The sequence below is a fragment of the Chrysochloris asiatica genome, unplaced genomic scaffold, assembly GCF_000296735.1.
Source record: "Chrysochloris asiatica unplaced genomic scaffold, ChrAsi1.0 scaffold00001, whole genome shotgun sequence".
In the NCBI taxonomy this organism is placed as follows: domain Eukaryota; kingdom Metazoa; phylum Chordata; class Mammalia; order Afrosoricida; family Chrysochloridae; genus Chrysochloris; species Chrysochloris asiatica.
Window position 1 is genome coordinate 40,898,108 of NW_006408519.1, and position 24,862 is coordinate 40,922,969.

General features: G+C 44.2%; 1 protein-coding gene across 1 annotated transcript in view; it reads right to left on the reverse strand.

Moving 5' to 3' along the window:
• LRRC6 (leucine rich repeat containing 6) overlaps nt 1–23,672 on the reverse strand; it is a 129,714-nt gene extending 106,042 nt beyond the window's left edge. The window contains exons 1-3 of the mRNA XM_006830843.1: nt 23,597–23,672; nt 17,979–18,323; nt 7,726–7,893 (exon numbers count right to left, since the gene is read on the reverse strand). Of these exons, the coding sequence (XP_006830906.1) occupies nt 7,726–7,893; nt 17,979–18,323; nt 23,597–23,672 (589 nt within the window). The remainder of the gene's footprint in view (nt 1–7,725; nt 7,894–17,978; nt 18,324–23,596) is intronic.
• Between the last annotated feature and the right edge of the window lie 1,190 nt (nt 23,673–24,862).

Below are 24,862 nucleotides of genomic sequence, written 5' to 3' on the forward strand. Positions count from 1 at the left end.
CTTGAATTCTTGGCAGTTTCCTATTAATGTATTGTTGCAACCATTTTTTAATTATCTTCAGCAAAATTTTACTTACATGTGATTTTTACTTGCATGTGATATTAATGATTTTGTTCAATGGTTTCCACATTCTGTTGGTTCACCTCTCTTTAGAATGGACACAAATATGGATGTCTTCCAATCGTTTGGCCATGGAGCTGTCTTCCAAATTTTTGGCCTAGATGAGTGAGTGCCTCCAGTGTTGCATCAGGTTGTTGAAAGATTTTTATTTGAATTCCATCAATTCCTTGTTTTTTCGCAAATGCTTTCAGTGCAACTTGGACTTGTTCCGTCACTACTATCTATTCTTGATCATACACTACTTCTTTTTTATAAATGTTTTATTGTGAATTAAGTGATAGCTTACATGGGAGAACATTAGTTTTACATTCATTCTATCATATATCGTTTCATTGCCATGGTTACAATCCGCTCCATGCATCATCAACCAACCAAAGGGTATACTATGTAAGCCTGCCCCCGCCCACCCCACCCCGGTCATCAACACACAGCTGCTCTCCCTCTCTGGATCTCAAGTCCCCAGCTGCTCCATCTCTCCATGTCATCGTCTCTGTCTCCATCTCAGGCATCACTGCTTCTCTGGGTAGGGTCCCGCTCTCTGCTGTTCTCCATTGATGGTCCTAGGGACCTCCGCTCCTAGGCTGAAAAGTTAATCACTCCCCTCCTTGCTATAAAATGTCTACCTTTACATTTCCAACCCTCACAATCGGTCATGATAACGATTATTCACTATTGTATCACAAGAGGCCTATCTGCATTTCATTTCATCAGCCCTGCCTAGACAGATTGGATACTACTCACTGGAGATTCTACCTTACTCCATGCCCTCTGGATCTAGGTTCCCTCTTGAAAGTTTGTAAGCCAGTCACTTCTTGCCTTTGTAGCGCTCCCCCACCCCCCATTTTGGGTAGCCAATGTCCAAGTTGCCCATCCCTGTCTACTCTGTGTGTGGAGGGGGTGTGAATGATTCTTGCAGTAAGGATTTGTTTCCTCTTTTGAGCTACTTCATCCATAGGTGTAGGCCAAGTTCATCAAATTGTATCAGATTATGCTTTTTTTCCCTTTTCTTTCTTCTTCTGGTTGAGCTCTGATCATCCAGTCATTGAAGCCAGATTAAGTGGGTATTATCTGCAAGTGTGGGTGTTCTTGCACATATCACCTCTGTTCTTATCAGTGGACAATTCACCATCCACTCTAGTCCTCTGTGATTGTGTCACTGACTCTGGGCCCAAGAGTCCCCAGATCTTGCCACACTGCTGGCCAACCAGGTCTCCACCCAGGTTCACAGGAGTCCATTGAACATTGTACGGTTTATCTCGCTGCTTCATTGCTGTTTTTTCCTAACTTCCCCTTATGGATGACGAGCATGGTCACCAATCAGAGCGTGTATTCCCATTGAGTCTTACTCTTGGAAGAGGGTTTACACTGAGGGGTCCCAACCACTTGCCTTGATGTCTCCTGGGCAAGCAACTTGCTTGTTCTTGTAGTAACAATCAGTCTGCCTCTATTGTTTTGTATTTTTCCTGTAGGTCTTTCTTTCAAGAAGTATCTTCTGTTCTTCTAGCCGCTCCAGGCTGGTCTGCTCATCCTTTCAAGTGGAAATTTCCCATCTCTGAAGATCTGGATGTGGTTCAGGCTTCCACCTACAGTCTTATGTAATGCAGAGGCGCTGCAGGAAGCCTCCTTCACTGGGTACGTTGTAGCCCCATTTTAGGTATTCCAATCAGTTATAGGCAGAAGACGGACTTACAAGCTTTCTATGGTGATCAGATGCTACTTCTTGAAATGGTTGAACATCAACCATTTATTTTTAGTAGAGTGACTGTGTTTTCCTTCTATCTTTCCTTCTTGCTTTCTGCATTGTTCAATATTTTGTTCATAGAATCCTTCAATACTGCAAGCCAAGACTTAGATTTCTTTCCCTTCAGTTCTTTCAGCTTGAGGAATACTGAGCATGTTCTTCCCTTTTGGTTTTCTAACTATAGAAAGGTGTTTTATAGTTTTATAGTTGTTTTCTAACTCTAGGTCTTTGCACATTTCATTATAATACTTGAATTTGTCTTCTCAAGCATGCTTTTTGAAATTTTCTATTTAGCTCTTTTATCTCCTCATTTCTTCCACACATTTTAGCTCCTCTGTGCTCTAGAGTAAGTTTCAGTCTTTTCTGACATCCATTCTGGTCTTTTCTTATTTTCTTATCTTTCCAATGACCTTTTTGCTTTCCTCCTGTATGATGTTCTTGATGTCATCCCGCGACTCTTCTAGACTTTGGCCTTTAGTGTCTAATTCATCAAATCGGTTCTTGAGAAGATTACTTAATTCAGGTAGGATATGTTCGAGCTCATATTTTGGCTCTCATGGAATTGTTTCAATTTTCTTCAACTTCAGCCTGAACTTGCATTTGAGCATTGATGGTCTGTTCCACAGTTTGCCCCTGGCCTTGTTTTGGCTGATGATATGGAGTTTTTCCACTGTCTCTTCCCAAAAAGGAGTCCTGGTGTGGTGCTGAAGGCTAACATGCTAAACTGCAAAGTTGGCTTGAACTGCAAGGCCAGTAGTTAAAGCTCACCAGCTGCTCCTTGGCAATCTTATACAGGGTTGCTAGAGTCAGAACCACTCAATAGTACTTAACAACAACAAAAACTTCCCAAAGATGTTATGTATTTTCTCTGGTGAGGTTCATGTGTATAGCCAATATTTTATGTTGTTTAAACAGGTATTTGCAATGAATAAGTTGCTGGTTTTAGAAAATTCTATCCTGCAATCTGCAACATCATTTCTATCACCAAGGCTGTATTTTCCAGCTATTGATCCTTCTTCTTCATTTCCAACCTTTGCATTCCAATCATCAGTAACTATCAATGCAGGTTTTATCAATTTCAGACAGAAGAAGTTGGTAGATTTCTTCAATTTCATCAACATGAACTTTAGTGGTTGGTGCAAAACTTTTAATAATATTGCTATTAACTGGTCTTTCTTGCAGGCATATGGATACTATCCTATCACTAACACCACTGCACTGCAATATTCATCTTGAAATGTTCTTTTTGATTATATTCGTGACAATTTGTCATTCCCAGCATAGTAAACCATGTGATTGTCAGATTCAAAATGGCCAATACCAGTTCATTTCAGCTCACTAATGCCTAGGAGATCGATGTCTATATGTTCCATTTTATTTTTGTCAAGTTGCAATTTTCTAGATTCATACTTTGTACGTTCCATGCTCTGATTATGAATGGATGTTTGCAGCTGTTTGTCCTCATTTTGGGTTGTGCCAATCAGCAAATGAAGGTCCCCAAAGCTTTGCTCCATTTCTGTCATCACTCAACTCTACCTTGAGAGGCAGCTCTTCCGGAGTCATATTTTGAATGCTTTCCAATTAGAATGACTCATCTGCCAGTACCGTCTCTGCAATATTCTCTGTTAGTCACAGTATCTTCATCTTCTGGTACATCTGAGTGTTCAGCTGCTATTCGTAGTTTTCAGTGGCTACACATTCAGAAATGGTCTGACTCTCTTTCTTCCTAGGCCGGAGCTCGGCTGAAACCTGTCCACCCTGGGTAACTCGACTGGTATTTAAAACAGCGGTGACACAGCTTCCAGATGACAGCAACACACACTTCACCACAGTAGGACAGACTGACAGACGGGTGGTGGTCTGTTCCCACAGACTTGAGCATAACCATCGATCGCTCCAAGCCTCAGTTTACCATCTTTTAAAAAACAAGGTCTTGGGAGCAAAATACTAAAGTTTCTCTCAACGATTAATATTTCTCCTGAGCTACAATAATGCTTACTAAAAATTCTTTTGACAGCATCTCAGCATTTGATAGTCAACAGTCTTAGAGACCTTTATGTGCCAAGAATTATGGGAGTGTTTCTAGTCAGCTTCTTTAATAAAAACACTTAAAGGCGTTTTGGTTAAAACTGTCAGCACAATAAAATACCTGTTCAAAAAAATACCTGTTCCTAACCTTTGCTTAAGTATAGCTCCCTAATGTTTTCTGATAGAAAAAGGACAAGATCTGAGGGGGCGGGGGTGGGGGGTGGGCCAATGCCACAGAGTCAATCGATTCCAACTTATAGTGGTCTGATAGGACAAAGTGGGAGTCCTGGTGTGGCACTAGAGGGTAAGCACTGGACCATGATGATGGTTTGAACTGCGGGTTGGCGGTTCAAACCCATCAGTCGCTTCTAGGAAACCCTATACAGGATCACTATGAGTCAGAACTGACTTGACAACACTTAACAACAACCTAGGACAGGGTAGACCCTTCCCCAGAGGCCCCCAGAGGCTGTTAATCTTTACAGAAGCACAATGGCACATCTTTCTTCTGAGGAGCAGCTGGTGGTTTTGAACCACCAGCCTTGCCCTCTGAGCAGCCCAACCCTGCTTAACCCACAGCACCACCAGGTATCCTTGTTTGGGAAAGGCTTCTTAAGTTTACTCCTTGAGGACAACAGGGGCCACGTTGGTGAGGGGAAGAAGGAGAAGCAAGGCTCCAGGAGTGCACAGATACAAGGATACTGTATACAACAGGGCCGTTAGCTTCCTAGTCCACACTGCAAGGGTTCCCACCACCTGCCCTCACCAGGCTGACACACTTGTAGTGGGTCAGAGACCTTGCCCGGTTCAGCAAGTTCTCTCCCTTACCCAGGAATGGGGCTCCTTGTTGTTGGTAAGTGCCATTGGGTCAGCTTGGGTTCCCAGGAGCAGCTGATGGGTTTGAGCCATCAACCTTATGGTTCACAGGCCAGTGCCTATCCATAGCCACACCAGGACTCCATGAGGCAATGAGGCTCACTGGGAAGCTGTTCAAAACAGGGGTTCCTGCAGCCTAACACCAGAGGTTCTCATTCAGAAGATCTAGGTGGCACCCACTGGAACCTCAACAAAACCCAGCTGGTCCCCAGAACCCATATGGGTCACCAGTGTAATTGTTCTTTGCAGCTCGTCTGTGGCTCACAAGGAGAATGAGAGTTCTGGGGGAAATGATTGTATTCAAGCTTTTACCTCCCTCAGTGGTACAAGAGTAAGTCTGAATCCTAGAAAAATCATTTTACTTGCTACATAAACTCCTAAATGCTTATGGGTGGAATTGCACTGAAAATGCCCATTATTGGGATTTAAAAGGGTGTTTAATTTAAGAATACTTAGGAAGCAAAAATCGGAGCTCTCTGGAAACTCTGAAAAGGACTGAAATGCTATGCTGCTAATTAGTGATTGTGACGGACCCAGCTGTGGGGATGGAAATTTCGGAAACTCTTTGAGCTCTTTAGAATTAGGACCACTCTTTAATGCCCCCGTGCTTAAAACCGGGTCGTTTTCTGTAAAAGCCTTTTTAATTAAACAGTATGCCAGAGTTTCTAATTTCTGGTAAAGTGAAAGATGCCAAAAATAATGCTCTTAAGGAATATAGAGGGTTTTTAGTAAGTTTTCAAAGAAGATGCAAATTCTGGGGTTTGTATTACCACCCTGGAACCTGTGTTCAGTGATGGACAGAGCTCGAGGTACCGGTGTCATCCGGATTTCTCAACCTCCGCACTTCCGAGATTCGGGGCGGGGTGAGTGTTTCCTCGGGAACCCTTATGGTGTGGTAGGTTAAGCAACGGGTGATTCACTGAACAGTCAGCTGTTCTAACCCACCACGTGCTTCCCAGGAGAGGCAGGAGGAAACTCTTCGGCTGTCTAGGATTTGGGATCCATTCCAAGGTTGTGGTTTTTTGATTTGCTTTGTTTCTTGGGTTCTTGTTTGCTGGGATGGCGCTGAACCTTGCAGCATCCCCAGCCTAGATCCACTAGAACCCCTCCCCTCATCAAACACATGTACTTATGACAACCCCAAATGTCTCCAGACCATTGCCAGCTGTCTGCTGTTGCAAGCCACTGCCCGTCACCATGGGGAGCAAAAGGAAGCTGACCTCAGGGTTTGAATCAAAGCCAACGGGGATCCGAGATCAGGACTCTTGCTGTCTCATCAACCTTCACCAGCATCCCCTCTCCTCCAACTCTGGTCTGTACATCCTTCCTCTGACTAGCCTGGGGCCCCTGGAGTCAGTGTTAATGTGAGTCACAGCATTAGCTGCCTCAGCAGCTGTCCTTTAGGGGCTACCTCCTATGTGGTATCAGAAGAAAGGCCTGGAGAACTACTTCCAAAAAATCAGCCACTAGAAACCTTATAGACCAGGGTTCTACTCAGACACTCATGGGGTCGCCTTGACTAGGAATCGACTCAATGGCCACTGGTGGTGGTGGCCCTGAGGGCAGGTATGAAGCATATTGTAACATCATTTCATGACATCTTATACCCATTCTGCATGGTAGGCCTTGTCACCCATTTAAAAGACGGCAAAACTAAGGCTGGAATGAGCCAGCTGCCCTGCCTAATCTCACACTGCTCATAAGGAATCAGACCGGAAAGCCTATGCCTGCTTTAACCACTAAAATCTTCGATCCACTTTCTGAGGGCTGGGGGGTTGGCGGGCAGCCATATGCCCACGCCTCCTGTTTCTATGTGACTGCACAGACTGCCCTCCTCTCGGGCCCCCATGGGAGGAGGACTGGTTTCCAAGATGGGTAGGCCTACTCATGCCCTCTCGTCTGGGATCTTCCTGTCAGCTGAGAACTCCGGGTCTCCTGTCACAAAGCAAGGCTTCAGCTGGCCAGGGAGAACTGTGGTCATCGGTTCCACATGTGACTGGGTGGAGAGTTTGAATTCTAGGGGAACAACCTACAAGTCCATGTCACATTCTCTAAACGGCCTTATAAGCAGATATTTTCCTATTAATGCACCTGCTTCCTGTACACACTTCTCATTTCCTTCCAAGTGTGAGGAGACAGCAAGGACGTAGTCTTTGGAACCCCCATGGCATCAAATACTGACCACAAACACTGCTCAGTGCGTGTGGTCCGTTCACAATCAATACGGCAGAACTAGCGTCCCAATCTGGCCTACAGCAAAGACTTGTTCAACTCCTACCTTCGATGTTGTTGTTAAGTGCTGTTGAGTCGGTCCCGACTCGTAGCCACCCTGTGTAGGATTTCTGAGGAGCAGGTGGTGGGTTTGAATCTCAGACCTTGTGATTCAAACCAGCCTTGTGGTCCAGTGCATTATCCTGCAGCACCGGATACAAACCCAACAAAAAGAAATGATAAACATGATAAATAACCCCTTGCTGTCGGTTCTGACTTATGGTGACCTCATATGTTAGAGAGCACAACTGCTCTATGGGGTTTTCTTTGAAGACACAGATCACTAGGCCTTTCTTCTGCCGTGATTCTGGGTGGGTTTGAACCAGCAACTTTTCGGTTAGTAACGTAGTATAAAACGTTTGCCCCACCCAGGAACCTAGAACAATGTATGATTGTGACAGACATCTGAATTATGTCATCCTCTCTATTCAAGCCTTTAAAGTCTCAGACAGCAAATGTGTTCCCTCCTAAAGCTGTTCCAGCCGTTTCCTCTAGACCAGGAGACGGCCTCCTGGAAACGCCCAGAAAACTTATCATGTGTAGCCAGGCTGAGAACTGCCTGCGGTGATGGACGGCTCACTGAATACTCTTTCGGTGACTGTCTCACGCTAACACAACCCTGCCTTTGCCCAAGTTCTCACGTTCAAATTGGGAAGGAAACTCCAGGGATAGAGCACTGGAACACTTACCGATTTTCCCAATGAGATTGTTCTGAAGGTAGAGGATCCTCAGCTCCCGGCACCATTTGTCAATGTGTTCTAATTTTTCTATTTCTTGCTGATGCAAGGAGAGCTCCTCCAGGGAAAAAATCACACAGTCATTGTGCTCAGCGTTCCGTCTAATGAGGTCTTCGGTGACTGAAAGGAAACGCGGTGTACCTTACAATGCCGTCCCCATCGTGCATCAGCAGGGCCTGGTGGGATTCCTGCCTTGGTTTTCCTTTGTGATTCAATGACAATTCTAGAACCCGCTTTGGGGTGGGGAGGACAGAAGGTCATTTTAATGCCCTTCTCTTGTTCTCATAGGGTGGGTTTTCAGAACACTTTTAAGTGATTCTTACAGGGAAAGATGTGAGAACAGTGTTACCTCCTGGTGGAGTTTTGGTGACATTTTGAAGTACATCAGAGAGAAGAAAGTCTCCACAGACCTTAATCCATAGTCTTCAAGCCCACTCCTACTCAGAGGGTCTGACGCTGTAGCTCTTCACGGGAATAGATAGCCTCATCTTTCTCCCTCAGAGTGGTTGGTGGGTTTGAACAGCCAGCTTTGTGCTTAGCAGTTCAGGACTTACCCTACTGCACCCCCAGGGCCCACAGACCTTGAAGGCAGGTCTTATTTACTTATGTATTTACAGACTCTACTACATTTTGTCAGCACTTGTTTGTCAGATTGTCATACTGTTGTGGCTTGTGTGTTGTGATGCTGGAAGCATCATTTCCATCACCAAGGCCCTATTTTCCAACTACGGACCCTTCCTCTGTTTCCAACCTTTGCATTCTAATCGCCAGTGATTATCACTACATCTTGATCGCATGTTTGATCAATTTCTGATTGAAGAAGTTGGTAGAATTGTTCTGTTTGATCCTCACTGGCTTTAGTGGTTGGTGATTAAATGCATAGTATTCTCAACAACCTCATGTGCATGGGAAAGCTGGACAGTGAATAAGGAAGACCATAGAAGAATTGATGCCTTTGAGTTACTGTGTTGAAAGAGAATATTGAAAGTACCATGGGCTGCCAAAAAAACAACAGAGATCTCTGTGTAGGAAGAAGTGCAGCCAGAGTGCTCCTTGGAGGCCAGGATGGCCAGACTTCGTCTCTCCTACTTTGGACATATTGTCAGGAAAGAGCAGTCACTGGAGAGAGATATCGTGTTTTGTAGGGTGGAGGGTCAGAGAAAAAGAGGAAGACCCCCAGAAAGATGGATTGGAAAAGTGGCAGCATCAACGGGCTCAAGCGTGGCAACAATTGTGAAGTTGGCCCAGGACTGAGCAGTGTTTTGTTCTGTTGTGCATAGGGTAGCTATGACTCGGTACCGACTCGATGGCACCTAACAACAACAACAACTACATTTTACTGGATGGATGCAAAGGGCTAAGGGGTAATCAACATAAGGAATGTGGTGCTGAGTCTGGTGATGGTCCCATGTCAAATGGGCTAAAATCTGCTAAATGACCCAAGTGCCAGGTAACTTACTACTGAGAAGCAGAGTCAGGGGAAAGAGATAGGAACCATTCCCCACTATCCCAAAAGATGAGGAACATTCATGTGTTTAGTTAACTAATAGCTCCTCACTGAACTAAATCTGGAAGACAGAGAAAGGAACCCCCTAGATTTTGCCTCGCAACCTTACAAAGCCACCACCTTTGGTGAAAGAATAAAAGAACCTGCTCACAGGAGATGTGTGCATGGAAGGACCCGGCCCCTCACCACTGAGCTAAAGATGGCAGCAAGTTGCAATACTGAAGGATTCTAGGGAGGAAGTACTGGACCACACAGGAAGCATCAAAAGCAGGACATGGCAAGAATACACAGTCACTGACCAAAAAGAACTGGTCTATGCTGGACCATTTCAGGAGGACGCATATGGTCAAAAATCAGTAGTACAGAAGGAAAAAGTCCAAGGTGCACTGAAGAGACATGGGTTAAAAAAAAAGTTTCCATGAATTGATGGAATATCATCTGAGATGTTTCAACAAATAGGCGTAGCACTGGAAGTACTCACTCAGCCATGCCAAGAAATCTGGACGACAGCTACCTGGCCCGTCACATTTATGCCCATTCCAAAGAAATTCAAGCTGGACTCAGAAGAGGATATGCAATTACGGTTATCATTGCTGATGTCGAATGGATCTTGAATAAAAGCAGAGAGTACCAGAAAAGTGTTTACCTGTGTTTTAATGACTATGTAAAGACATTCAACTGTGTGGGTCATAACAAAATTATGGATAATACTGCAAAGAATGGGAGTTCCAGAACTCGTATTGTATTCCATAGATTAAAAAGCAGTCGTTCAAATGTAAGGGAACACTGAATGGCTTCAGATCAGGAAAGGTGTGTGTCAGGGTTGTATCCTTTCACCATACTTGTTCAATCTGCAGGTTGAGCAAGTAAAACAAAAGGCTGGACTGTAGGAAGAACGTGGCATCAGAATCATGAACAACCTGTGATATGCAGATGACACAACCATGCTTGATGAAAGAAAAGAAGACTTGAAGCACTTACTGATGAAGATCAAAGACTACTACAGCCTTCAGTATGGACTACACCTCAGTATAATGAAAACAAAAGTCCTCATAACTGGACCAACAAGCAACAGAGATAAACAGAGAAAAGACAAAAGGAAAGGATTTCATTTTAGATGATCAACATGCATGGAAGCAGCAGTTGGAAACCAAATGACATATTGCACTGGGCAAACTGGCTACAAAAGACCTCTTTTAAAGTGCTTAAAAGCGAAGATGTCACTTTGAGGAATAAGGTGCACCATGGTATTATCAATCACCTAATACCCAGGTGGAATCCAGGCAATGAATAAGGAAGACCATAAAAGAATTGATGCCTTTGAATTATGGTGTTGGTAAAGAATACTGAATGTACCATGAACTGGCAGAAGAATGAACAGATAGATGTGTTTTGGAAGAGGTGCACCCAGGATGTTCACTAGATATGAGGATCGTGAGAGCAGTCCTTGGAGAAGGGCATCCTGCTTGGCAGAGGGTCAGGGAAAAGGAGGAAGAACCGTCACATGACATAAACTCTCACAGTGGCTACAACAAAGTATCCAGTGGGCTCAAACAAAGCAGTGACGGAGAGGACGGCACAGGAGCCGGCAGTGGTCTGGTCAGTTGTCACAGGGTCACTGTGAGCTGGAAGCACTCGACAGCACCTAACAAGCTGTCACTAGATCCCCTTATGGAGACAGCTGCCGTTCAGTGGGAGAATTCTCACTGTTAGGTGCCAGTGAGTTGGTACCAACTGATAGTGACACTGTACACAGCAGCCCGGTCCTGCTCCGTCCTCACAATTGCTGCTTTGTTTCGGGTTGCTCTTGCTGCCGTCACTGTGCCAATTCACGTCGTCGGGGGCCTTTTTCTCTTCCTCCCACCCTCCACTTTACCAAGCACGATAGACTGGCACAGTGGCTCAACAATGGGCTTAAAGAAAATAGCCATGAAGACGGCGCACGGTCAGGCACTGCGTCATTCTGTTTTACGTCCGACGGGAAGACGGCACAAGGTCTGGCATTGCGTCATTCTGTTGTCGTACAACCGTGAAGACGGCGCACAGTCAGGCACTGCGTCATTCTGTTGTATGTACCACCGTGAAGACAGCCCATGGTCAGGCACTGCGTCATTCTGTTGTACGGTACGACCGCTATGAGTCAGAATCGCCTGGACGACACCTAACAGCAACATGTTGGTCCATGTTACGTAACCATGAGAATGGAGTGAAATTAAAATTATGATTAGTTTAAAGGGTGGGACTCTCCTGGCATGAGTAACCAATTGATCATCACCACCCCCCACCCCCACAAAGCAGGGACAGGGGGTTGACCCTCAAGAGTTAATTGGGTACAAGAAAGTTTGCCCAAATTGGCAGCTAACCAGAACTCAGAGGAAAAGAAGACAGAACCCAGTAAAGCAAGGCAGGGCTATGAAGGTGTGGAACAGCCAGTGGTCCTGCTCTGAGCTCTCAGATTTTCAGAATCTCCTAGGTGGTAGATCACGTTCTAGTATGCTGAAAACTGGCTTCACGATGCCTCTTCACCTGTAACGGTGAACGCTGATGTTAAAACAAGAGCAAACTTGTGTGACCGTCTGTGGTGTACGGAGACTCAAGTGTTTCACTTTCAAAATGGAAAGCGTTTTGCATTTTGTGTCCTGGTTTAGACCAATCACTCTCTAACTCCAAGGAGCATTGTTCGCTTTTAGAAATGACTGCTCCAGGTAACAAAGCAATGTGCTCATAAGACATCATTCTAGAGTTCTAAGGGCAGTTTGGAAACCTGAATATGCCATCCTAAAATGAAATCTTCCAAGAGATGGTGTTAACAAAGCCTATAGTATACTGCAGAAGACCATGCAAAGGCATAACAGAAAATACAAAGGGCTTCAAAGAGTTGGTGCAAAAATTCCATTCATCTTTTCATTCAATTTTTCCACGAACTTTTTGACGCTCCCTCACAGAATGCTTCCTCTTCCTTGTTTTGGAAAATTTCAAATTGCAAAGCACAGGACTCCAATTCTGAGCAGCCTCTTGCCCTTGGAAGGTGCTAGCCAATCCCTGCAGCTCTGGAGGAAGGGGCAGTCCAAGAAGGGCATTTACAGCTTTGGTCATAAACCAAACCCAACCTATTCCCAATGAGTTGGTTCCAACTCACAGTAGCCCTCCACAACTGCTCCTTAGGATTTCCAAGACTATACACTTTCACAGGATCCCACAGCCTGATCTTTGTCTCACAAAGCAGCCAGTGAGTTTGAACCACCAACCTTGTGGTTAACAGCCCAGCATTTAACCCATGGTACCACCGGGGACCCTTGCTTTAGCCCTAGGTGGGTACTTCTCTCATTTGAAGAATGCTCCTGAGAAATTCAAACATTTAACCAAACTGGTCAGCCAGCAATCGCTGAGTGGCACAGACAGTTAAGCACTTTGTTGCTCACAGAGTGGAGGTTCCAGTCCATGGAGAGGTACCTCGGAAGAAAAGCACACTGGTCTACTTCCAAAATATCGGGGGTGGACGGACAGACATTGGGATCTCCATAAGGTGGAGTAGCTTCCTTCATGGGAGTGGGGTCTGTAATTTGTGGATGTTTCAGGCGAATGACTTATCTGGGGTGCAGGGAGGAAGAAAGTGCCTGAGATATCAAGTGTTTGCTTCTACAAGGTTTTTTGTGCAAATTCCTACAAGTCCTTCAAAGACTACAATTCTCTCCTTGAAGTTTCCAGCATGTTTTCCAATCAGACCTCTTTCTTGCTCAAACCAAATGAAATCTCCCAAGATATGTTTATAGCAGGTTTTTCCAAATGTTCAAACATCTTGACAGACTGAGCAGATAGATGTATGAAACAGAGATTTAATGTTGTTGTTGTGTGTCATCTAGTCAGTTCTGACTCACAGCGACCCTGTATAGGGTTTCTAAGTCTGTAAATCTTTACAGGAGTAGAAAGCCTCATCTTTTTCTCCCGTGGTATGGCTGGTGGATTTGAACTGCTGCCTTTGAAGTTAACAGCCCAACATTTAACCCAGTGCACCACCAGGGCTCTAGTTAGACTTACAGAAAGGTGAGGGTTATCTCTTGAAGCATTCACATGTTTTTAATGTTTTCAATGGAAGCTTTTAGGAAGAGCATTACCTGCACTTCCTGTCTTTACTTGATGGCTCAAGGTCATCTTTATGAGTACCTGGGGCTGTACTGTCCTCCAATCCAATGGCACCATTAGGAGGCAGTGACATGGAGTGCTGTTAAAACCGGACAGCATGTAATGGAGCCATGACAGATGGGTGCTGAAATTCATGATGACTACAGAGGAGGGAAAGGAGCTCTGGTAGAATAGTGGTTACGAATCAGGCTGTTAACCTCAGGGTCAGCAGTTCAAAACTACCAGCTGTTCCACAGGAGAAAGAGGAGGATTTCTGTCCCTTAAAGATTTATAGCCTCGGCAACCCTGTACAGGGTTGCTATGAGTTGGAACCAATTCCACGGCACTTAACAACAACAACAGAGGAGGGAGCGTGCAGTGCTGGCGAGTGAGAGGACAGGGGTCAAACAGGCTCCAGGCAGGAAATGTTAGGGTGCCTGAGCTGAATCTTGAAATTTGCATAGATGTCTGCCAGAAAAACAGATCAGAAAAGAGCATTCCAGGCGAGACTGGATGCTGGGATGTGCGTGTCGCTCAGTTCCTCCTTCAAATCTGACAGAGGAATCCCCCAGCTGCTGGGGTAGATGTCCCTCACCCAAGACCATGCCTGCTTCCCAGGGCAGTCCACATCCAATGGCGAGCTGGTTGTTGTTAAGTGCCGCTGAGTCTGCTCCACTCATAGTGACCCTGTAAAGGGTTTAGCAGCTGGTGACCTTGAACCAACCTTGCAGTTCAATATGATTTGCAGCCCAGCACATTGACCCACAACAGCATAACAGGATTCCACAGTGCCACACTACTCCACAATATAAAGAAACAAACTATTGATAGACACAACATGGATGGCTTTCAAGATAATTTCATGGAAAGAAGTCAAACCAGAACAAAAGAAAGTACATAGTGTATGGTTCCATTTATAATAAATTCTAGAAAATGCAAATTCAATTCATCTATACTGACAGATGTGGCACTGTAGGATCAGGTTGGTGATTCCAATCTACCAGCTACTCCTTAGAAACTCTATACAGGATCATTCTGAGTCAGAACTGACTTGATGGCACTCAACAACAACAATAGAATAGACCCAACATGGATGATTTCAAGATAATTTCATAGAAAGAATCCAAACAAAGAAGGAGGAGAAAAGGGGGAGGGGGAAAGCATACATACTGTATGGTTCCATTTGTATTAAAATCTAGAAAATGCAAACTCATCTATACTGACAGAATACTGACCTATGGTTACTTGGGGAAGGCAGCGGTGGGAAGGGCGGGAGAGGTCTAGAAGGAAACATGTGGGGCTGGGAGCGTTTCTCACTTTTACTGTATGCCACTGTCACCGAGGTATGAACTTGTGAAAATCTCCCAAGTTGTATATGCGTTCAATCCTGTCTCCATGGAGCCACTTGGACCATAGGGCAAAGACAGACTCTACTACTCTGCTATAGGGCAGAGTAGAGCAACTCCATCGTCTTCCTAAGGCTGTAAATTCTTCGGATTGAACAGAAGGTTTCAAGGAGCAGCTCAGGAAGACAAAGTAGACTATTCTCATGAAATATACAAAGACCTGGAGTTAGACAACCAAAAGGGAATAACATGTTCTTTATTTCTCAAACTGAAAAAAACAAAGGAAAAAATTCAAGCCTTGACTTGCAATACTGAAGGCATCTAAGGACAACAAATTTAACAATGCAGGATGCATCAAAAGAAGATGGAAGGATTACACAGTCACTGAACCAAAAAAAAATACTGGCTGATATTCATCAGCATATGATCACCAATCAATGGTACTAAAGGCATTGGAGAAAAAAACAAGGCTCCAAGAATTGAAGGAATATCAACTGGGATGTTTCAACCCTCATCAAGGAATTTGGAAGATAGCTATTTGGCCAACTGACTGAAAGAGATCTATATTTGTACATATTCCAAAGAAAGGTGATACAACAGAATCTGTAAGTTATTAAATAACATCATTAATATCACATGTAAGTGAAGTCTTGCTGAAGATAATTCAAAATCAGTAGCAGCAGAACATCAACAAGAAACTGCCAGAAATTCAAGCTGGATTCAGAATAGGACATGGAACAAGAGATATCTGCTGATATCAGATGGATCATGGCAGAAAACACAAAATACAAGAAAGATGTTTACTTGTGATTTCTTTGACTGTGTGGATTATAACAAATTATGGGTAACATCGAGAAGAATGGGAATTCCAGAACACTCAGTTGTGCTCATGTTAGAAAACAGAACAAGGGGATACTGAGAGGTTTAAAATCAGGAAAGATATGTCAGGGTTGTAACCTTTCACCATACTGAATAAATCTTTATGCTGAGCAAATAATGTGACTATCTGGGCTATATGAAGAACTCAGCATTAAGACTGGGGAGAGACTTACTAATAACCTAGGCAACTTACTAATAACCTATGCAAATGAAACAATCTTGCTTGTAGAAAGCAAAGAGGACTTGAAGCACTTACTGATAAAGATCAAAGACTACAGACTTCAGTGCAGATTACAAATCAACAGAAAGAAAACAAAAATCTTCACAAGTGGACCAATAAGCAACATCATAATAAAGAGAAAAAAGACTGACATTGTCAAAGATTTCATTTTGCTGGGATCCACAATCAACATTCACGGAAGCAGCGGTCAAGAAATCAAAGGACACACTGCACTGTGCAAATCTGTAGCAAAAGACCTCTGTATCGGGTTCAAAGCAAAAGTACCTTAAGGACTAAGCTGTGTCTGACCCAAGCCATGGTATTTTCAATCACCTCATATGCCTCAGGAGTCCTGGTGTGGCACCCTGGGTTAATATGCTGGACTGTAAAGTCGCTTTGAACTGCAAAGTTGGCAGTTCAAGCTCACCAGCCGCTCCTTGGAAACCCTGTACAGGGTCTCTATGGGTCAGGAACAACTTGAAGGCACTTAATAACAACAACATATACCTCAGCTTCAATTCTGGTCCATTGTATAACAGGAGCAAGGTTTGAACAAGACTTTCCCCCATCTGGTTAACAGATCCCCATATGTGGATATGTTGCTGTTGTCGTGTTGTTAACTGCCATTGAGTCAGTTCTGACCCATGGCGACACTGTGTAGCATTTCTGAGGAGCAACTGGTGAGCTTGAACCTTCAACCTGACCATTCAAATGACTCTGAAGTCCATCACATTAACCCACAGGGCCACACCAGGACTCCCATCTATGGATACATAGGAGATCAATTAGTGATCTCAAAGCACCCTTTCAGCAGTAGCACCCAGTGCATGGCTTAGATTTGCACTGCCCAAGGGCTCTTTGCAACTTCCGCTGCCTTTAAAAAACAATTTGATTTTGGAGATACGAAAGTTGGGACCCCTGCTCTGTAAGGGATCACATTAGAGGGTCCCTGTGGTTACAAATCATGCTGCGAACCGCAAGGCCAGCAGTTCGAAACTACCAGCTGTTCCGCGGGAGAAAGATGAGGCTTTCTGCTCCTGAAAAGATTTAAGCCTTGGAAACCCTGTACAGGGTCACTATGGGTCAGAACCGACTCCACGGCTCACAACCACCACCACCAATGGATTGGGAGAATATGTAGACCAGAACTCAAAATTCAAAAACCCCAAATCAAAAAAATTGGGCTTACAGGTTAGAAAGACCTGGAGGAATCTGAGACTATGGCCCTCAACCACCCTTCAGACCGGGAAAGAAACTTACCCTTAAGCCCCAGTGTTCAGCCAAGCAGGAGATAGGGGGACAACACCGCCGGCACATTGTGGAATAATGGTCAATCATACAAAATCAAAAGGGCAACATTTTCATAAGGACCAAGTTGAGAAGAGTTCTGGGAAGGTGGGTGGAATGGAAATAGGAATCACAGGGAGGATGGCAGGATAGCTGGTGTTGCATGGAGGAAATTGTATGTAGTCCTTGAGATGAAACCGGGTATGGATTTGTTGAATGTAAAACTGATGATCTTATCTGCACATCCTCACTCAATGCTCAATAAAAAGTTTAAGAAAGAGAGAGAGAGAGAGAGAGAAAGTGCAGCCGGCTAATGCGCTGCCGGACTGCAAGGTCCATTTGAACCACAAGGTCGGTGGTTCAAACTCACCTCGGAAACCTTACACAGGGTCGTTATTGGGTTGGAACCAACTAAATGGCACTTAACAACACGGGGCTCATTATATTTACTGTTTTTAAAACAAAACTACTCCTTGCTTTGGAGTCCTGGTGTAGGGCTGTACGATAAGCTCTTGACTGTTTAACTCCAAGGTTGGCAGCTCAAATCCACCAGCCACTCCTTTGAAACCCTGTACAGGGTTGCTATGGGTTGGAATCAACTGAGCAACACTTGAGACAACAACACAAATCATTGCGATAAGGAAGATGAGACCCGAAAGAAGTGAAGTCAGTCTCTCAAAGGTCACAGAGCTAGATGGCAAAGGAAATGTCATTTAAACCTTGGGGGTGGCTGGTGGTAAAGGGGAGACAGGAGGCCCCAGCCCCAAGTATCTGAAGCCAACAGCCCGCGCCTCCCACTGTGCCCCGTTCATCCAACCCGACGCCTTTTTTGTCCCCATTTTACAGATGAGGAACCTGAACATAGAAAAGGTCACGGTGGGCCGCTTGGCACTGGCCTGTCTGGCACCAGTGGCCCTTTTCTGGGCGGAGCGCGGGGGTCCGCGGGCATCCAAGGGCACTCTAGGGCGGGCGGCGCAGATCAGAGCCAGAAGGAGGACAGAAGGTAGGTGCTTACTACGGCCCATGGTGCCTTTCCGCTGTGCGAGGCCCTGAAACCCGACTCGGAACCAAAGACTCCTTGTTCCTTCGCAGTCACGTCTCAGCGCGTCCACGCAGTAACCTGGGAACCATGGCAACGGTGACTCTACGGCGGCCGCGCGGGACCAAAGCTCGCCGAAAATGCTGAGTTCTGCGAGGAGAAAGGAGACAAAACTGTAGTTCAGGGGCTCTCCATACTGAACCTATTCCTCTCCCTCTGCCTCCACCCAAAACCTTCCATAAGCTACTTCCTTTTCCTTCAAGCAATTAGCCAGATCGTCTTCTAGGACGCTTTTACCACCAGATGGGATCTGTCCCTTCGAAGTGCCTCTTGGTTTGATCGCCCTTACGGATATAGCCACCACTCCATTTACTAGCAGTGTGACCTTGTTGTTGTTAAGTGCCATCCAGTGGATTCCAACCCATAGCGACCCTGTATAGGGTCTCCAAGGAGCCGTTGGTGAGCTTGAACCTCAGAACTTGCAGTTCAAACGACTTTACAGTCTGACACATTAACCCACACAGCCACACCAGGACTGACCTTAGGTTAGCAAATATTCCTTTGCGTGGACTTGCTTGACTTAGGCACTTCTAATCGTGGCTAGGGAGTATCCCAGTTAGCTTTTAAAGTAACAGAGGGAGGAGTCCGGGGGTCAGGCCCAGTGTGAAAGGTCCCCGCAGCCTTTGAATCAGAAGAAACAGAATGAGGCCTGGAGCTCTGTACTCCAGAAAATTCTCAAAAGCTATTGCAGCCCAGGTGTGAGTTTCTATCCTGGTCCAGAGACCAGCTTACTCTTGAACAATAGTTGTCAAAGAAGCTTCCATCTTTCCTGCAGATCCATTCATTCATAATTGAACAAGCAAAGGAGGTTTTGGCATAAAAATTTCTAAACTGCTTTTAAATATGGTATGCTCAACATTGACCAACTGCTCTTAGAGTCTGAAGTCTCACAGCAACCCTTATTGTTGTTAGTGCAATGGAGTGGATACCAACGCATTTCTGAGGCTTTTAAAATCTTTACAGCTTCAGAAAGTCTCATCTTTCTCCTATGTAGTGTCTGGTGGACTCGAACTGCCGAGCATTTGGTTCACCGTCCAGTGCTTATCAAATGGAGCGCAACCCTTGGAGACAAGTCATTTATCACATACATACTAAAGATAAATAAACTAAGGCCTAGTGACAGTGTTTTATAGGAAGTGGTGGAGCCAGAATTCTGTGCCTAAACCTATCTCAATTTCCTCCTATTCTAGAGTGAGAGCTATTTGAGGGAGGTATTTTCATCTTTGAATCCTAGCTTTTAGAATAGCATAATTCTTGACACTCATAGGTAGAAAAGGATGTCATGCTTGGCAAAGTAGATGGTCAATGAAAAGAAGAACCCCATCCCCCAATGAGATGGATTGACAAAGTCACAGCAACAATGGACTGAAACGTAACAACAATTGTGAGGATGGCACAGGACCAGTCAGGGTTTCGTTTTGTTGTTCATAGGGTTGCTGTGCGTCAGAACTGACTTGATGGCACCTAACAACAACACAGCTTTCAATATGGATTGCATCTCAATGTCAAGAAAACAAAAATCCTCACCACTGGACCAATAAACAACATTCTTATCATTGGAGAAAGGATTGAAGTTGTCAAGGACTTCATTCTTCTTGGATCAACTATCAACACTCACGGAACCAGCAGTCAAGAGATCAGACGATGTATTGCATTAGGCAAATCTGCTGCACAGGAATTTTATAAAGTGTTGAAGAGCAAAGATGTCACCTTGAGGACTAAGGTGCGCCTGACCCAAGCCATGGTATTTTCAATAACCTCATATGCATGCAAAAGCTGGACAGTTAATAAGGAAGATCATAGAAGAATTGATGCCTTTGAGTTGTGGTGTTGGAGGAGAATACTGAAAGTGCCATGGGCTGCCAAAAGAACCAATAGATCTGTTTGGAAGAATTGCAGCCGGAGTGCTCCTTAGAGGCCAATATGGCCAAATTTTGTCTCTCATGCTTTGGACATATTGTCAGGAGGGAAGTCATTGGAGAAAGATACCATGCTTGGTAAGATGGAGGGTCAGAGAAAAAGAGGAAGACTCCCAACGAGATGGATTGGCCAGGTGGCAGCATTGATGGACACAAGCGTGGCAGCGGTAGTAAGGTTGGTCCAAGATCGGACATTGTTTCATTCTGCTGTGCATGGGGTCGCTATGAGTCAGTTCCAACTCTATGGCACCAAACAACAACAACATAGGTGCCCAACAATATTGATTGAATGAATAAGTCAGTTAGTCTCTCTAAGACCTTGGTCATCTTGGATATAAGAACCACATATTCTGACTTAAGGAGAATCATCACAGGGATGCCCACATTTTAAGGTTGTGGTGGAAACTGAGTTCAACTTCTAGCTTGAAGGTTACTGGTTCAGCCTCACCCAGTGGAGCAACAGAATAAAGATGTGTCAGTGTGTTTCCTTTAAGACTGCAGCCAAGAAAACCTGTTGTTGTCATTGTTGAGTGTTGTGGGTTCAACAGCATTGAAAAGGATTTTGGAGGAGTGGCTAGTGGGTTTTAATTGCCAATCTTGCAGTTAGCAGTCTAGTGCTAATGCTCCAGCCACACACTAGGACTGCGGAGAACCTTATAATGAGGTCACTGGGAGTAAGAATCAACAGGACAAAATCTGTTTGGTTTGTTTGGCTTTATGGGGCTGCTCAGCAAGGTTGTCCTTTTCTTCTGGCTTCCGGGCAGTTCCTCAGGCAGTTCCTTGCCTTGGGACTTTCTTTAAACAGTGTAGACCAGAGGCGAGATCTTGGCAGATTGGAACTCCACTTGATTGAAACAGGGAAGAACCTGGGATGTGAAGTCAGGGAAATCATCGTTTGCCATGAGTCGATTACGCAGTGCCCTTCTTTAACCCCACACCACAACCACTGTGCATCTCAGACACAGGGGACCTGGATGGATGAAGGACAGGTGTACCATGTTCTGTGTTTATCACACCCCATTGACAGGCAGGAAAATTAGAACATGCATCACAATGTGACAACTCCCAGGAGAGTAAAACTCATTTCACTTGTCATCATTTAGAGAGCCCAGGTCTGTATCTCTTTATGCAAATCATTATTCAAAATAGACTCAAGCTGGGTGGTGCTTCCTGAACAACTGTGGCAGTATTTTGTCTATGTAAATAGAAGTGAATTTTGATGTGGGTCTTCAGAAATTTATCCAACACCATGTAGGAGGGTAGTTTTGCAAAACTACCCTCCTACATGGTGTTGGATAAATCCCAGGGACATTGACCTAGAAAGTTGCTTAATCCTTGTTATTTTCATTGTTACATTTTCATGATGTGTAACCAATATTGTGGTGGCTACCCCACTGTTCTGTGTAATCATTTTCCTTGAGAATACTTTCTTCACTGCAACTTTAAGACAGTAAATCAAGCTTCCAAGTTTATTGCCAGCACCTCCACAGTCTCCATTTTTCCTTCTTTCCTTCCTCCCTTCTTCCTCCCCCTTCTTTTTTCCTTCCTCCCTTCCATCAGCAATTATTTATTGAGTGCCTTCCATATTCTAAGAAAGATGATGCGTTCTGCTCCCACAAAAATTTACAACCTCATAGAACTTACATAGGGTCACTATGGGTCAGAATAGACTCAATGGCAGAGGGTGGGTACGACCATATGCTAAAAGATGTCCAGTGGCCCAGTTGGAGTGCTAACCAAAAGGTCAGCAGTTCAAAGCTACCCGATACTCCATAGAAGAAAGACGAGGTGGTCTGTTCCAGTAAGAGTTACAGTCTCAGAAAAGCTAAGAACCAGTCCTACTTGGTATCAGAGGTGGTTAGCAATCTGAACCAGCACGAGGACAATGGACTTGGTTTTGGTTTTCGTATGTTGGCATTGTGAAGAGTAATTGAGATTATACATGGAAAGCCCTTGGAAGAGTATTTGACATGTAAGAAGCACTCATTAAAGGTCAACTATTTATATTTTGAAAAAATAGCCAATAACCTCCCCCATAGAGGGTGACAGCATTAGTGAATACTATTATTGCCTTGGAGTCCAGGAACGGCACTGCGGGTCAATGCACTGGACTGTAAGGTCGGTTTCAACTGCAAGGTTGGCAGTTCAAGTTCAGCAACTGCTCCTTGGAAACCCTATACGACTCAATGACACTTAACAACAACAACAGCAATTATTATCTTGGACCGCAAGGTCAGTTTGAACCACAAGGTCAGTGGTTCAAATCCACCAGTAGCTCCCCAGAGACCCTATACAGGGTTGCTATGGGTCAGAACCAACTTGATGGCACTTAGCAACAACAATTATCCTGGTGTGGCACTGCAGTATAATGCACTGGACCGCAAGGTCAATTTGAACCACAAGGTCAGTGGTTCAAGCTCACCCGCCACTCCTCAGAAACCCTATACAGGGTCACTATGGGTCAGAACCAACTCGACAGCACTTGACAACAACAACAATAATTATCCCCATTTTTTAGATGAGGATCCAAATTGGATGCCCATAGCACATTACCACCAACAACCACCACGTTAAAAGAGACTTTTGGTGTGGCGCTGTAGGATCAGCATTGAACTGCCACAAGGTCAGCTGTTCAAACGCATCAGCTGCTTCTTGGAAACTCCATACAGGGCCACTGTGAGTAGGAATCAACTTGACTGCACTTAACAACAACAATGCTAAAAGATGTCTTCTCCATCAGGGGAGAAAAGAGCAGCAGCCAAAGGCTGACGCATATGTGGCGTTCAGTCTTGTCCTTGTATCTGTGCAAAGCCTTACCCATCATCCCACGTTCCCACTGAAGGCAGATGCTACTGATCTGGAAGGGGGGTTTCCACATTTCCCTTTGATTTGTCATCTGCTTCGAGCTCAGGAGTTTTTTCCTTTTCTGGCAGTTGCTAGTACACAACCAGGCACTGAAGGTCTGGAAAAAAAAAAAAGGAAATAAATAAAAACTCTAAAATGTTTATCTATTCATTTGAATTTTCTCTGAATATTGGGTAGACAGCAAGCCTGTTCGATTTTAGTGTCAGAATATGTGGATCCAGCTGCTGAAAAACTTAGGACCCACCCATAATCACTTGAGACAGAGCTTTCTGAACTATGGATGGGGATATAGTAAATGAGGTCCCCAAAATGCAAACTATGTCTCTGAAAACACTCAACCACCCTAAGTATCAACTACTGAGATAACATTGAAATGAAGTCCCTGGAGAAATTGTAAGTAGCTGCCAATTTTGCTAATGATAATAAGTTTATTTTAATTGCTAATATATTCCTAATTACTCTAGTTCAAAAATGTTTACTTCGCTGTCAGTCATCTTCGTTGATTTCTGTTCTCTGTGAAAAGACTTTGTCATATTAGTCAATCCTTTTCAAGTTCAGTGACAGCTGTTGAAACCTCACCTTCCTTGTCACACAACTTGGGTGGCCACCACTTGTCCAAAGGCAGAGAGGTGTAGCCCACAAAATCCACTCGCATCCATAGTGCCCCCTTTCAGTTTACAGACACGTAGTATTTTAGAGCACTCTTGAAGGGTGCAACTGATTAATGGGCTTAGCTACTATTTGAGAGGTTGGACGTTCAAATCCACCTAGAGCTGCCTTGGAAGAATGGCCTGGTGATCTACATATGAAAAAGCAGTGGCTGAAAACCCCACCGTGCACAGTGCACAGTGCTACTCTGATACACAAAGAAAGGGTCGCCATATGTCCAAGCTGACTTGTCAGTAATTGGTAGTATTTTTAAGGCTTTGATTATATTGACAAAGAGGACTAGCCTGTCCTTTCTAAACTGTGTTCATTTTCATTGTAGTAAAATAGATGGAAGATGAAATTTTAAATTTTAGCCATTTTGAGTGTATAATTGAATGGCATTAATTACATTCATAACAGTGTGCAATCTTCTCCATCATCTGTTTCTAAAACTTTTCATCACTCCAACAAAAACTCAGTATCCCTTAGGCAGTGGCTCTGTATTCCCCACCTGAAGACCCTGGTAACCTCTAATCTACTCTCTGTCTCTATGACTCTGTCTTTTCTAGATAGCTCATAGAAGTGGAATTATGCATTATCGGTCCTTTTGTGTTCCTCTTATTTCACTTAGCATCTTTTCAAGGTTCATTCATGTTGTAGCATGTTAGAACTTATCTCCTTTTACAGCTAAATCGTATTACATGTGTGTTTACACCACAGTCTGACCAAACTCTGTTTCTTTCTAATCTTCATCTTACTATCTTTCACCTACCTGAGCCCTAAACCCAGAATCAATAACGCTGCCTAGCCCTGTACCACAGCCACAGTACTTCCTGTGTCTGAGCCCACTGTTGCAGATGTCGTGCCAATCTCCTGTCCCACGAGCCACAGTCGACGGACGGCAAGGGGTTTGGTTTGGATTTTATGCACACACATAGACACACCTGTGGTGCTGTTGCATATGCATTAAACTGCTAACCACAAAGTTGGAAGTTCAAACCCAACAGCCACACCTTAGAAAAACAGGGTTGTTATCAGTCAGAATGGATTCAATGACTCTTAACAGCAACAACAATATATATAATATACACACTATATATAATATACACACTATATATAATATACGCACTATATATAATATACGCACTATATATAATATACGCACTATATATAATATACGCACTATATATAATATAC